General features: G+C 43.4%; 1 protein-coding gene across 4 annotated transcripts in view; it reads right to left on the bottom strand.

Moving 5' to 3' along the window:
* Positions 1-1245: 1245 nt before the first annotated feature.
* epb41l5 (erythrocyte membrane protein band 4.1 like 5) overlaps positions 1246-16301 on the bottom strand; it is a 37202-nt gene continuing 22146 nt past the window's right edge. For 2 of the 4 annotated variants that reach the window (XM_030343247.1, XM_030343250.1), the window contains exons 14-26: positions 15680-15698; positions 14818-14869; positions 14491-14609; positions 7658-7818; positions 7212-7312; positions 6853-6984; positions 6652-6716; positions 4470-4592; positions 3573-3657; positions 3043-3111; positions 2290-2352; positions 1757-1890; positions 1246-1327 (exon numbers count right to left, since the gene is read on the bottom strand). In XM_030343247.1, the coding sequence (XP_030199107.1) occupies positions 1258-1327; positions 1757-1890; positions 2290-2352; positions 3043-3111; positions 3573-3657; positions 4470-4592; positions 6652-6716; positions 6853-6984; positions 7212-7312; positions 7658-7818; positions 14491-14609; positions 14818-14869; positions 15680-15698 (1193 nt within the window). In that variant the 3' untranslated portion in view covers positions 1246-1257. The remainder of the gene's footprint in view (positions 1328-1756; positions 1891-2289; positions 2353-3042; positions 3112-3572; positions 3658-4469; positions 4593-6651; positions 6717-6852; positions 6985-7211; positions 7313-7657; positions 7819-14490; positions 14610-14817; positions 14870-15679; positions 15699-16301) is intronic. The other 2 variants (XM_030343248.1, XM_030343249.1) reach the window with 2 other exon arrangements.

Here is a 16301-nt window from a genome sequence, read left to right as displayed (position 1 = left end):
AGTGTATAACTGCATCAAATGGTTACAGAAAGATCAAATACAAAATTTCTTAGCAATGCAAATAGTTTCATGTGGGACAGACCTCTCAAAATCAGGGAAAATAAAATGGTCAGCCAAGGCATAATTTCCCCAATTCCTTCCTGTTGGAAAATCCTGTTCTGAAGACCTGTTGAAATGTTCTCACAGCTGTTTATGATGATACCTCGAAAGGCAATCACTCGCCAAGGCAGTTGGGAAATACAGCATTTAGGAAATACGATCAAAACAGATTTGACCTCAAATGATTCCAAACAGAATATCGTAACGTCAGCGGTGTCATGTCTTACAAGTAAGTGTTCTTCAGTAAGAAGAACGGTAGACTAGTCAAACAAGGAATGACCAAGAACCGACAAAAGTTCTTAATTCTTCTTTAAGACTTTGCAATGCAGTAAATTAAAGAAAACAGTGATTATTGAACCAAAGCCGGGAGATCGTTATTTCTTCTCAACATTGGTAACAGTCAAAGACATGCAGGAACAAACACCAACAGACGAACACTTAACACGCACATAACACTCAGTGCCGGAGCTCTGTACTTCTTGAAGACTTGCAAAAAATAGTTTTGCCTAAAATATCCTTCATCAGAATAAAAAAAAAACTGAAAGGGAATGAAAAAGGGTCTAAGATCATTTTTTAAAACGTCAGTAGAAATAAAAACATGGAGATCTCTCATCGATTCAGTGAACAAATCCATTTCCAGGGTTTCCAGGGAGAGAGTTCAGGTCCAGTGTTGAGTAATAATCCAGTGAAAAAATTGACATTGTATCTCATATCCAGTGGCTGTGCTGCATCTTCTACGCGTGTATTAATAGTCTGTGCTGTCAAAATGAAAGCCTTCATTACAGGGAATGTATGAGACGATGCCGGACAGTTTCTGCATCCCGAGGAACTATAAAAGTGTGCTGGGTTCAGTAATACCCGGTGAAATACAGTGAAATTACAATCCTCCTCACCTCCAACATAAAACATCCATCATCTCAGATCATCTCTAGCTCTAAGGAAGAATGGTCCTGGTGGTTCCTCAAAAACATGTCGGGTGAAAATAATAATTTCGGGTATTCTTTTGAGGCTGGGGTAAACTACTGTTAGTTATATAGTCTGCCTACAGTGGGGTTTGGTAGTGTGTTGGGGCTGAGGTTTGGTAGTGTCTCGCTCTGTGGTTGGAGCTGGTGGGCAGAGTGGGTGAGTGGAGGTGGAGCTGATCTTGTCCATCTCCCCTCAGAGTTCGGTGGTCAGCAGTCCCTTGGGCCTGGCTCCGTCCTCCTGGGCAGGCTGAGCTCCCACAATGCTTTGGGAGGAGAAGGATGGAGGGACAGATTGATGAAGGCGAGTGGTTATCACGAGTCGGAAAACCTGACCAAGGTGTCTGGAACACTGTTGTTAGGTCAGCGTTAACTAATTACAACAAATGTATTTTAAAAAGGTGTGTCGGGCCTGTGGAAGGACAGAGTTTCCTCTGGTGTCAGTAAATGGAAGAACGATGTTTGAGATTCAGCTCAATTCAGCAGCTCTGCACCCTAAACAATGTTTGATACTGGAATCTACATTTCAACATACATCAGGTAAAATATGACATACATTAAGCAGATAAGGCAGAGCTATGAAATGAGACACATGTTGTCAGGTTGAAATAATACACTTATTATGAAATGTACTCAATTAATCCCGGACAGGGAATATAGGTGATTATGGGTACGTGTAACAAACAGGAGTTTACCTGGAGGTGATGATGTTGTGAGTTTGGGTGAGGAGCGGGATGGCTGGGGAGGGGGTACGCCCCTTCTCTGGGGGTGGTGTGAGCCTGGCGGTCAGGTCGAGGTCAAGCAGGCCATTGGTGAAGGCGCATGAAGGCTGCGTTGGGACCAGGAGAACACGAGGTTAGTAGGAGTTAAAGAAAGTACCAAAGGTCAAACCACACTTGCCATCACCTCACTGTACACCATCCAACGAGGGCTACTGCTAGACCTTACATTCATTAAGAAGGCCCTATCAAACGGAAGTCAGATGGACGTTTTGGAATGATACTTAGGCAGTACAGGCATGCGTCATAACTACGTAATACAGCCGTATACCAGGAATAAGCAAAAATATCTGTTTAGGTGCAAATATATGAAAAATACCTAAATTGAAGTAATTCAACTATAGGTAACAAGATTTACACTATAGTTAGCTATAGCTTGCTACCTAGTGGTATCCTAGCAAGTGGGTTAGCTAGCAACTAAGAGTAGGAGAGAAAGGGTTGTTACGTACAGTAGCGGTGGGTATGATCCAGCGTGGGGTGATGAGTGGTTTAGCCTGCTGAACCGGAGGGAGCTGGAGGAAAAGCACAGAAATCCAACGGTTAATAAATACAATTTATGCCAGATTAACCTTCGGCTTTGAATAGCTGCTTGGGTGTCCCTACATCTCCTGAGGCCGTCTCTGTAGTGCACTAGTTTAGTTCTATGCACTTTTCCAAAATATAATGACCCTCTTTGTGTTCCCTGCAGTGTTTTATATTGTGAATTTATGATAGACCAGTCGAGTAGGTTTGAATATATGTTAATTTGTATAAAACTTAAATTTGTATAAAACTTAATCCACAAACGCAAGCAGGCGTGTGCGGGTGGGTGGACACGCGCGTGTGTGTGTCTTGTTTAAAATGACCAAGGGTCTGGTGTCTGGAGCGCACAGGGACGGGTTTATGGGTCTATATCTTGAGTAGTACACGATACACATAAGCGCTGTCTGGAAGGTCAAGCGTTTGCAGAAATCAATAGGTCCATTATTTATGAAATGCTCTTGAACAGTATTGATTCCACTCCGGCTATGCATGGCGAAAAATATGTGACATTTAGCACTGATGTCCCCAGTGAACTGCAAACACCACATACAGTCTCAGGAGCGGTATTACATTTAATGTCATTAACCTAGTCCAGAGTTATTTTTACTGTTGTGTATGGATTTTCTAACCCACACACACACACGCACACACACACACACACACGGGAGAGTGGACTGTACCACAGGGGTGGGATCGGTGAAGTCGATCAGGTTATCAGACGGCGGGGGGTCCATCTCGTCTGGCTTCACCTACAGAGGGATAGACAGTCTTCAGCACAACATACCAACATGAATAAACTAACTAACCAACAGGTAGAGGATCTGACGGAGAGATGGCTTGTTTCAGACAAACAAAGAAAACAAGCTTGGAAAATATCTAGGGAATTAGCAAAAGGTAAACCAAGTGAAAAATGTACACCGTTTTTGACAATTTATTAGTTACTAAATTAAAAAAAAGTAAAAACGTAAGTACAAATAAAACTAAAACCCTAGCACTCTTTACCAGTTCATCATTTAGCCAACGCGTTAATCTAAAGAGAAGTGCATTGCATTTTTTTTTAAATGAGCAGGTTCTGTTCAGGGCTTATTCCTCGGGTAGATTGCATACATGTGAGTTGGAACCAACAACCTTTGGGGTGGGAGTTTGTGCAAAACAGTTCAGAGCCACAGGCAGCAGTGAGCGGCTGTTTATCCAACCAGGGTGGTCTTACCCTCGGAGCCAGCATGTTAGCACCGGATTCAGAGAGCATGCTGGGAAGACAGGGGGGGCCGGGCTCTTCACCCAACATCTCCACACTGCGGAGAGAAAAAATAAAACAATCACCTGAAATCTCTTGATGCTACGGAGAGACAAGCAACAAAAACCTCAAACCTCAATCAACCAACAACTCAAACTTTGGAGAAATAAGTGAGAATACAAAACAGAAGTGAAGAAGCAGAAGATGGAGAGATGTGAGGGAACTAAGAAGTTGAACATCCTTCTCTTCTACTGGGGAAATTACAATATTGTTTTTAATATCCCAAGTTCTCTGTTCTCTGGTTTACTTGATGACAATGTTGTGACATGGTGACATTTAGAACATCACAAAGACAAACGGAGAGCACTGTTTGATAGAACAGTAGAGTCCTTAATTAGCGGAGTCCTTTTCCCAGGGCCATGCTAATTCTGCCGCTTCAACATATAGCGTGGATAGCATGGATGCTCACAATGTGACCCAAGTGCAATACAGCCAGTGCTAATTGGCTAGACAAGCTGTTCTGTGTGTGATGTGTGTGTGTCAACAGTAAATGCTCAGACATTAAACAATACCCAGGCAGGGACCACGGACACCAGCAGGGGTCAGCAAAGGGCCAAGATGAAGGCAGAGCGGTATGGTTCTTTGTGTTAGAACCAGTTAACCAAGCATGTAGAATATATCAGCCATAGTAGCATCTCCTCACACCCGAGGATGCATTAAAATATTCTTTAAGACTACTATTTATCTTAAGACTATCTCAATATGCTTTCAAGGAAATGGATAATTTGATATTTAGCAGGAGTGTCACCAGTCCTGCTCTTCTCACATTCCTTCCTTCAATCTCTCGATCCACATTCCCCTCACACACACCTGGGTCCTGCTGGAGATCCAAGGCTGGAGGGTTTGAGCATCTCTCGGGCCTCCTGCCTGTCGGGCCGACTGCTCAGAGTCAGGGAGGAGTTACTGCCCATCCGCCCCGAACGCACCTTCAGCCTGGGAGGGACGCCACATGACTTCATTCAATCACATGAGCGTTAAACTACACAAGATGTCATCCAATACGGACCGTTGAACTACAAACACATAATGTCATCCACTACCGACCGTTGAACTTCAAACACATGACATCATCCACCACCGACCAGTGAACTACAAAGACACATGATGTGAACTACATAATGTTACTACCGAACACAAAAAAAAGATTTACTGACCACCGTTGAACTACAATGGTCGTCACTACGGATTGCTTGACTACAAACACACCAAGTCATCACTGAATCTTTCAACGCTTGTGTGTGAAGTGGAATATAAAATGTTTTAATAATTGTTGTCGACATTTTATGCGGTGCATTCTCACAATCATTTATTATGCAGGGTTGATCAAATTAGGATGAACATATATTAGGAGGCTTCATTACGTTTAAAAAATTAAGCAAATGAATTAGTTAACTAAGCCAAAGAAATAAGATACTGAATTAGGAAAGAATTAGGAAGGAAGCTCATGAATATTCCGAATCTTAATCAGCTTTTGGCATAGGTAGAGCTATGATTGGCTGAGGCCTTGGCAGTTGGTGTTGATCAGGAAGAAGCGGGCCACTGAAGCACTGAGCAAGAATGCATTCATTTCTACTCTATTTATTTGTGTATAATGGTTGAATACGATTATATATTTTTCTACATGATCCTACTGTGACAAAGCCCTTTTCTGATCTTTTCGAACAACTCTTTAATATCTTTTGTCATGCCTTATATTATTTTTCAGATAGAAGATGAGACTGTTACATGTTCAAACAGCAAACACTGAAACCAAAGACCAATGTTTAACCACAAGGTCAGGTGGGCTTTTAAGAACTTTCTTCCTAGGACAGCCTAGGATAACTGTTTGTAGAAGGACATAAAATTCGTTAAAGGAGACATATTATGGTGTTTTCCCAACAAGTTAACATCGTTTATGAGTTCCAGAAAACATGTTTGTGAAGCTGTTTGCTGGAAATTGCTTTTAGGAAAAAAAAATCTCGCCTACCGCTACTCCCCTCTGGTTCAGTCCCTTCAGAATGCGGTTTCTAGACTCGTAGCTTTAATGCAAATGAGCTGCTGCCCATTGACCAATGAGCTGTCAAGAGTAAACCACAGCATGGGGGAGAAGTGATTGTTGCCATTTGCGGACTCCTTGAGCTCTAAATCTATATTATATAATAATAATATATAGGTATTATTTATTTATATAATGTTATATCTAATATCACCGCCAAAAGCTATGTGCGCCTCAGATGATATTATGAATCATAAAGACTGCGTCTTACGTCTCTCCCACAACAAGTCAAGACTCGTACTGGGGGGTTATCTCGGCCATGGATGATAAGAATTGGGGGAAAGGAACATTGTCCTTGACTCTCTGAAGTCCATATTGAACCGCGACATGGAGGAGAAAGGGATTTCTACTCCCGGAGCTGAGTTGCCGGACTGCCGCCGAGCTCCCCCAGCCGGAGCTGCCGGACTGGAGGGAGCTCCGGCGTGGGGAGCTTTGCGGCAGTCCGGCAGCTCCGTTAGAGAAAGGGATTGTCCTCCCGGAGCTGAGCTGCCGGGCTGCCGTCGAGCTCCCCTTGCGGAGCTGCCGGACTGCTGCCAGAGCTTCGGTGGCAGTCCGGCGGCAAACTGACAAATTAGACATCTATTTTGTCAGTCACGTGGCAAACTGACCAATTAGACATCTATTTTTGTATGGAATACAAAAATATCCTGCTTATATCCCTGCTTCAGAAATACGGACATCTGTATGCGTGTTGGAGCACCAGAGACCCAAAACAACACTCCAAATCCCAGGAAAAGTGTCGTTTTCATAATATGTTCAGTTCTGGAACAATAACATTAATAGAACCAGCAAGAAAGTTCCAGAACAAGTTTGTGTCATCTGTATGGCTTTTCTGTAAAGGAGATTAGAAACTTTTGTCCTATTGGTTTATAGAATATAACAAACTTTATAGCGCTTAAAGAATATAACATTTATAGAACACAACAATCAGGTTGTGTTGTGATTCAGTCCTCTCACCCAGCACTGGCCTGCAGGTTACAGTTCTTATCTCCCAGTAAAGTGGAGTGATCATCCAAAGAGCCCTTGGACAGAGAGAGAGGGATACGTTATATAGACATATATATATATATATATATATATTTGTATTTCTTTCTACCTTTTTCACAGTATACAAATTCTTAGAATGGGTTGGCCGCTGGTGCATAATAAACCGTTTACCTTGTGGGCGGCGGCCTCTGCCTGGGCCTTGAGGATGTTGCTCTTCTGCTCCTCCGGGGGGCGGCGTGGAGTAACCACAGGGCTGGAGCCCACCGCGCTCAACACAGACTTATCAGACAGCTTCCCCAGCTCCTTCTCACACAGACAGACATTTACAGTTAGACACAGAGAAAGACAGATCTTTGTATAGGTTGAATCATAAAACAAAGCCACCAAACTGGGATGACAATGATCATTAAGGAGCCCATTCATTGAAAAACAACCAAACATCTACACAGCTCTTATTCTTAAACAACGTCTCGTTTGAACGCGTAGTAGAAGTGGTGTAGTAGAAGACGCGTAGTAGAAATGCTTCTCACTAGGTTGTTCAGCGCCATGTTGACATTGACGTTCTTCGGAGGAGTTGACACGGAGAGAGCATTGTTCTCCAACTCAAGCTGTTTCAAACGAGCAGCTGCTTCTGACAAACACAAACACACACATCCAGAAAACACACAATGAAGCAGGAATAAAGCTGTTCTCCTTCTCATTCATTTTATAAAAATACAAGGAAAGTTAAAATTATTAATAATAGAGTTAGTTAGTAAGTTTGACATGGACTGTAACACTTTATGCTCAAGTGTAACGATAAATGTCATGTTATGTTGAGCAAGTATTTATGGCACCTTGCACAAGAAGACCTACCAGTAGATTGTTGACAATGGGGTTTGTATAAGGAGACGTAAAACCAAACCAACCCACACGCATACACACACACAGCACTATATTTTCACAAACACACACAACCCCTAGCCTCCCCCCTCACCCGTTTGACCCAGGCCGTCGTCTACGGCAACACTAGAAGAGGATGAGGTGTGAGCGCCGCTCGGCCCTGCCTCTTCCGTCTCCGTCGCCATGGGAACGGCCTCTGGGGCCCTGATGACGTCATCGATGCAGGTCTCCAGCAGGTCGGCCACCAGGGGAAGACTAGAGACGGGAAGCAGACAAAAGCGAGAAAGGAGACATTTATATTACGGTATATATTTTAGACCAATGACAGTCCCCTCATTGAGCCACATGAGGAACTTGTGTAACTCACCTCTGGCATGGACAGGAGAGCCAATGGAAGTTGTACTACAGCTCCATAGCATATGTACACCATTCAGTAACAAGAGCTTATAACTTATATTTAAAGTACATTCAGCCATAGTACAAAAAACAAATTTTAGTAACTTTACTTGAACACTAACAAAATATAATGTTTTAGTTGACTGTTTATAAAATAAAATAAAGTGACAAACTTCAATAAAAAGGACCCATTTATTTTATTTGACTTTGGACTTAAACAAGGCCAAGTCTCAGGCCCAGTGATAAAGTGGCTGCACTTCAAAAGGTTCTCAGGCCAACGAGTGATCAAACCCATGAAACAACAAGACCATGAATCACTGCCAAGCGTAAACCGAGCCCTTCCTCTGAAACCCACGTATGCTCTTCAGGACAAAAACATCCATGACCTCCCGGCTAATCTCGCTGATTAAACGCCACCAGTCACCAGCTTCCGCCCCGAGGTACGGTAAGTTTATTCTTCAAACCTCCAGAACACAGGAGTGTTTCAGTGCAATATTGTCAATATTGTACAAGAGGCAATCTCAAGCCTGGATCTGCGATGCGGTGGGACTGGGGAGAGAGACTTCCATCCAGCCTGAGAGTAGAGCTACCCTCCGGGTTCCAGATATATTATATTACTTCATATAGTTTGAAGAACACAAGCCACACCGCATTGTGGGCGCACGCACACGCACACACGAAACACAACACTAAGCACTGCCTGAGGACTACAGATCAAATATACAGGAGGAATGCACACACACACACACACACACACACACACACACACACACACACACACAGTGGATTTGATGAAGTTGGTTTCAGTTTACACATGAGGGTCATCCGACAAGACCAGAATCCTTCTTGTTTGGAAACCACTACGGCAGAAACGATCAGACCTCGAATTCTATAGATCTGAAATGACCAGACCGGAAACCCCCGAGAACGTAGACCTCTGGACCAAAGCTTAAGATTGTTTAAAGTTCTATGTTAGTCACTTGTTATACGTATTACGTACAATTGAGATTAAAATGCTTGAAGCTTGAAATGAAAAAATAGCAAATAAAGAGATTAAGATTGAATAAACATGAAGGAAGCAACAAACTTTAGCATCCTTACATACAAACAATATATACTGTATCATTTAATATTATGTAAACAGACTACAGAAGAGAGAGGTGGAGACAGGACTGGCTCCAACACACACAAGCAGCATAATCTTAAAATATTTTGCCAACAAGATTAATCCTCTTTATTCCACTACATCTGAACACATACAGCGATGATCCATACAGATTCTTTGGTCAGTTCACATCAAGGTAAACAGTTTCCTATTGCTAACAGAAGCTACAAAAACAGACATTGGTTGAGCTCTGCAACAGTTGTGCAGTGGTGCCGTTGAATGATGTAGAAGTCTCAGGCAAGGAATAGTTTCACCATAGTCTTTATAGTCATTGTTATACTTCCAGTTCAAAGCCAGGTGAACAATCATTTGGTCGTTGGGTCAGGATTTTTGTTTACTGTCCAAATCATCTGATTGACACCACTGATACTGTGCCACAAACAAGCTAAAAAACAAATCAAAAAACAGAACACACTGTGATACAGCATATAGATTAAATTAATTTAAGACATTTAGATAAGATCACTGTGGTTAGATAAGATCACATCCATAGATCCCACAAGAAACTGAGAATGTTTTAACAAGGCTTAATATACATTAAATATAACGGATAAAGAAATTGATTAAATTGTAATTACAATCAGTAAGAATATATAGCAGTAATGGTTTCTGAGCTATCATAACAAATTGGAGGCACTTTGTTCTCTCAAGGTCGATAGAAAAAAAAATGTATGTGCTCAAAAAGTTATGAAACGTATGTTAAGTAAAACATTCCTCCAATTAAAAAAAAAAAAGAAAAGTGGCCCATTATGTCCGTCAGCATTGTGTCCTGTACATGCACATTCCAGAGATCCTTGCCGTTCTCTCTGACTCTGTTTAGAGTTTCACTACGTCACTGTGACTCGTGTAGGACACCATGACTTGCGATAGGGGGAGGAGGGGGTTGTTTCAGGGCCAGGGTGAGGACCGGAGAGAGGATGAGGTGGAGAAAGTTCCAGGAAGTTCCCTCGTTACACACATTAGCCTGGTTACCGAAAGTCTAATTGCTTGTGTGGACAGTGAGTTTGGTGGACAGGTGAGTTTGGTGGACAGGTGAGTTTGGTGGACAGGTGAGTTTGGTGGACAGGTGAGTTTGGTGGACAGGTGAGTTTGGTGGACAGGTGAGTTTGGTGAGGGTGGACAGGTGAGTTGGCAGTTGAGGTTGATAGGTGAGGTATACAGGTGAGATGAGATATACAGGTGAGTGGACAGGTGACCATTCCAGTAAGTGTCTTGTTGTTCAGATGTATACGTGCAAATGTGCGGGTGATGGACTTTATAAGGACTTTGATACAAGATTGTTCTGTGTGGCTGAAGTCACAGGTGACAGATGAGGGTGAAGGGTGAGGGGGTGGGGGGGGGGCAAGAGTCAGCTGACAGGTGAGGTCCTAGTAGGTGTGTCCATCTCCAGGGGAAGGACCAGCATTCTCCAGAGGACGGTTGGAGTGGGATGGAGAGCAGGAGAGCAAAATATAGGACCAACGGAAAGCTACAATAGAGATATGAATTTGAGTGAAAATATGTTGCAGGCAAGATTTACTTTAATCTACGATGAGAAATTTGGGGTTGCCAGATGGGAAAGTAAATGAGTCATAAGGGGAAGGCGGGAACGGATTGAAGTTTGCTTAGAGTGGCGCAGAGGAGTAGCAGGAAGAGGAAGAAGAGAGAGAACTAGGCCCTTCTAGACTTGTACCTCTTAACCTCGTAGGCATCGAGTATCTTACCACGGACCGTCTTTAATCGCTAGGCCATTATAACTCCCAACTTTCCATCTTAAGAAACACCGTCAACACCAAGCCCGATACATGCCAGTAGGAGGCAAATGGCGGCTGGAATGGGGACGATATACACTGTCAGACAGCGGCTTATAAAGGGTTAAGCAAGCAGAATGTGGTGCAGAACAGCCGCCAGCACTAGTTGAGAAATGAACAACAACAAGCCGGTTCACTTTAACTCCAGAGGAAGTGGATGCCTACGCCGGCTAAGATATTGTGACATGAGCGCTTGACCCGAGCTCAGACGATGAGGACCTCCCTGAGAGGGTCTGACCGGTCACTGGCCTCTCTCTCTCCTCTCTCCCCCCCCCCCCCCCCATCTCTTTCTCATGGATCTCATCAAAGCGACGTTTGCGTACTCGCGTGCGCTACGACTCGGCTGAGACGTGACTCGTGTTGACGGCTCTGCCTAGCCTCTTGTGCGGGTGGAGGAGGAGGCTGGGATGGCGCGTCTCAGTCAATAGCACTGTCCAAACAGCGAGCCAGCCGGTTAAACTTTAATCAGGACGACGCTTGTGGGTACAGAGGGCAGATTGCCCTTTTCTCTCGGAGAAACGTTACCCTCTCGGCGTTTCACTTGATAAAGTGCAGCGGGGGCAATTTAATCACTTGTGACAAGCCTCGCATGGTTCATCTTCTGCTTCTGACGTCCCGCTCTCCCTCACGAGGCATGTCTCTTATGAATAACACAGGAGCAGCCTCTCCTTGATCAGTGGGAGCATACGTCGCTCTGCAGCCAGATGCCTGGGGTGAACCTGGGTCAGACGGAGGGCAGGAGATCCATGCAGGATAAAGTGTGACCCGACCGTGGAGGGACAACAAGCCCACAAATCTGGCCCCCAAGGTGGCTAAGTATGCAGAGGAGCGAGGGGGGAAGGGACCATGCACAAGCCGGCATGTGTCAGTGTTAATAACTTGTCAAAGCAGGACTCCCAAGTGAACATCTTACCCTAAGTGATGTGCACTTAAGACCTCACACACACACCCACACACAAGACCTCACACACACACATACGCAAACACACACACACACTTCTGAGATACTGGAATCATTTTAAATTCCCTTTCACGTACATCCTAATGGCAACCCCTGACATCAAATGAAAATTAACTGTACAACAACTACCAGACGAAAGTCCTATCCAGTCCAACCTTTCCTGCCTTTTCTCATACTCTGGATGGAAGCGGTGGGAACGCCATGTTCTACTAAAGCGCAGACATCTCCATCCTCTTAGTCATGGTGAAGGAGTCGACTGATCATGAGGAGCCATGCATCACAAGCAGCTCCCCCACAAACACAGCGCTGGGCTGGGCCGCCTCCCCAGCCAACCACTCCGGAGATAAGCAAGTCCTTCGGCTCTGGTGCAACCGCCCATAACGGAGGCAGACTGAATACATGGCGTCGACCGGCCTCTTATCTCGGTTTAAACTGTCTCCGCGCAGGAGTTGGCCAGACTTCCCCAGCAGCTCCTCAGAGGTCATGGTTCAAGTCTCTGGCATACTGTAGGACACGGTAGATGGATAGATCTGTGCATAATCAAGGGGGCCACTAGTGTAGTGGCTAGGCTAGGGTTTTTGACTACCAGCCTAAAAGGTTCTGGGTTAAGTCCGCAATGTCGGCACCTTACTTGTAGGCATCCTATAGCAGGAGCTACTAACCCCTACCTGCCCCTCAATGACATGCATCTGAACTCACTGAAAGTCACTTTGGATAAAAGTGTCATCTCAATGACTATAATTAGGTCAAATATGAGTGAATTTTCATTTTATTAAAGATATAACCTAACATTTAAAATCCTATGATCTATTTCATTGATGGCTCAATTAATTGGATGTTACCATCAATTGAATTAACTGCCCTTGGACTTTCCTCCATGCACTATTAGAATAGAAGCGGATATTTCCCAGAATACCCGGCGGGTTCGGACTGGGTTAGATCCTAGTGATGGATGAAGGAGCAGCGGAGGATGGCAGATAAGACGCCAGACACCTAATTATAAGGTCTTCAATTCACTTAACCTGAAGCCTCTCGTATCTCCATAGTATCTATTGTGTCAACTCCGTCAAAGTGAGAAACTGGAGATGAAGCTGGAGAGATAAGGGAGCCTCAGATAGAAAGGGGGCGAGAGAGATGGAGATAGAGCGACAAAAGGGACGGGTTGATCAAAAGACAGTGATAATATATAGAAAGACAGAAAATGATAGAGATTTCTACAATATAAATAAGGCTTTGCAGTCTTGCAGTTTGATTCGAGTATGAAAAAGAGCTTCTAATTCACAGCCAGAACAGCAAGATAGATTGAAATGCACCCTCCACCAAAATGCTAGAAAGTCAGAACACAGCAGAATAAAAGCCGACCGAGAGCGAATCTCAAGTCACTACGGATAGATAGTCAGCTGACTGACTCAAGCATCCCAAATTAACCCAGAATAACACCAGCATTTCCTTCTGATTGGGTTGCTACTGCATGCCAATGAATCTGTCTACAGTGAGCCAATCACAGCGAAGAGAAAGACTCCATTGCAATAAGAAAAGAATGCCAGCGACAGAATCGTAAAGCCCACCACTGCAACAAAAAAGACTGATTGGTTGAGCTGCAAGTAGCGCAAGGCTGATTGGATAACGGTACATACCTGTACAGCCTCAGATTCTCATCAGACTGGAACAAACAGGACACAAAATGGTGTGAGGAGGGTGCCATTACACATCGCACACACTCAACTTAAAATGCATGGACACACACACACACACTTTAGCAACATATTGCAGAATTGAGCTTTCCAATACAAGATGAAAAAAGAAACATGCTCTTCTACAAAAGCACTCCAGAACAAAGAAACACACCACTTTCCACTTTGGAAGAGACACACACACACACACACACACACACCCACCCACCCCCCCAGGATACAAGTTTGGATGAGAGGAACAAAACAAAAACTCTGTCCTCTAAAGGTAATCTACTCAGCACCCATTGTAGCTTTGATAAGACAAACTGATACAATAATACCAATACTGAAATGGGTCTACTCTTCGTTTCTTCCTTACAGCGTATTACTATTACCTTCCTGTTTGCATTCTGTTACTTATTTCCCTCACACACCGAAGTTTATCAAACATACATTTCGTATTTACATTTTAATTATATTTTTCCTTAGTCTACTACCGTCCTGCGACATCCACATTTTCAGACTGTGGCAATATTAAAGTGCCATGTTCTTAAACACACGAGTCTACTATGGCAACCAGGCATGCACACATTTCGCTAGGATCAGCAGGGAGGGGGGGAGGTGGGTTGGGAGGGGAGGGGAGGGTGAGGGTAGTTGGGGGTGAGGGATAAGCCTTGCTTAACACTCTTATGGAATTAGAGCATGAAAGACACACTTCACCACCTTCCAACTGGCCGCAGCGGGGAGGACAATAGCACCCACACCCACGTTTTCACAAAGAATGACAACAGAAAATAATAAATGAAGTAAACTGGAAAAAAAATTCAATGGAAATAAAGAAAATAAATAAATAAAAATTATGCCCTGTTGGTTTTTCAGCAGGCCAAAAAAGAAGAATGAACCTTATTTAGAGTATACTGAAGAATACAGCGAGACACCCACCTTCTCTTCTCTCCTCCAGGACTCCTGGGCAGAGGCTCGATCTCCATTGGTCCACAGGCTGAGGAGGGGGCGGGGCTAACCACAGCCAGACCGGAGTATCCTGGCCTGGAGGGGAGGGGCTGAAAGGAGGAGAGAGAGGGACAACGTTAGCCAAAATGATCCCGCAAAGACAGAGTCCATTCAGAAATGCAGAAATTCCTTTAATTGAGTTTAATTAAACCAGATTAGAGGAAAAGTATCAAGCTCTTGCCAAAAAATAATCACACTAGCCAGCTGCTCTATAAGGAGGCCCGGAGGCCTCCTGTGGTCATCAGAGAACCTCCTCACCTTGGCGTCTCTGCTGACTCCGTTGTTGTTGGGGCTGACCAGCGATAGAGCCCTGCACAACAAACATAATGCTCATTGATCATTTAAAACTGCTCAGAAATGCATCTTGAATTCAGCCATTTTAAAAGTTGTATTTCTTGATCTTGTTTTGTAGTTTCCCATGTTAAGCGCTTTGCATTGTGGTTTGAACAAAAAGTGATGTCAAGTTTGATTTGACCATTTGCTCACGTTTCCATTGATAGAAAATTCATGTTATATCCTATCTCCCCGCCCTTTTTTAAAGATTGACATATCAAATGTTTTTCATTTTATTAATGTACAGTTTGAGAAAGTCTATGGAAACTATATCATATTCTAATATTTTCTATTAATTTATAGACCATCCGGTACTCATTGAAGGAATGTCGGCAACTCTTAAAAAGGCCCAGATGACGTCATTAGCGTCACGGTAACGGGCCGATTATTAACCTTTTCACTGAAATCACTGGAATGCAGCCGGAATGAATTGGTCTCTGATTCAGCCAATCACATGACGGCTTAAATGCTTTAGAATGACATCACCGTCTTATCTCCCACACAATGCAGGAAACAAAAGACTGGGGACAGGATTACTAGCAGGGTCTTATGGTGAGTGGGTGATGTGTCGTGTGGAAGATGGGAACTACACCCATGATGAACCACTACACAGTATATATGTCATTGAACTAGGTTTCATTACAACTGAGTGCCATTTGGAGTTTTTGTTCAAGGGATTTAGTCAGTCTATTCTTGATCTACTATTTCATACATACAATATACTTTAAATTGAAATTAACTAAAAACAACAATCTCTTGGTATAATATGATATAAAACTATACTCACTCTTGGGGTTTGTATGGTCCTGTAAAAATAGAAACAGAGAGGTTATTTAAATCAGAAATTAAGAGTCAACCCATACAATTAATAACAAAAGCAACATAAAAACATTAGAATACTTCCCAACCAAGTTAATGAAAGAACAAAAAAATTAAATAATGATAAGAATCATAAACAAGAGATGTGTTTATTTGCTGCAAAGTAGACAGTCATAGATACTAAGTTGTGACAAAAAGAGATACAGTATGTTCCCACTACACTACAACACACTGGGTACTATAATGTCCTGTCAAGATAAGTACATAAGCACCATTACTCATAAACAAGTATGGTTCAGACCACAGATGAAGGTGATAATATGGTATTACTGCCAAGCTAGCCATATCAGACCCCCCACACACCAAGAGGAATGTAATGGCCACCGGAATGTTAAAAAATAATAGAATATTGAATATTCATTAATCTACTTCATGTACAGTAACATGAGGACATACACTATTATTATGGGGGGCCCTGGTGGCTATCAAACCCCCTAACCCTGGCAGCGTTAATACCATGCGCTTTCAGGCCCCATATAAGTCTTGTGCATTTGGGCCGACCGTCCAGACGGATCCGGTGCCCGAAAACA

This window comes from Gadus morhua, chromosome 20 (genome assembly GCF_902167405.1).
Source record: "Gadus morhua chromosome 20, gadMor3.0, whole genome shotgun sequence".
Classification (NCBI taxonomy): Eukaryota; Metazoa; Chordata; class Actinopteri; order Gadiformes; family Gadidae; genus Gadus; species Gadus morhua.
This window is presented reverse-complemented; position numbering and strand designations above follow the sequence as displayed.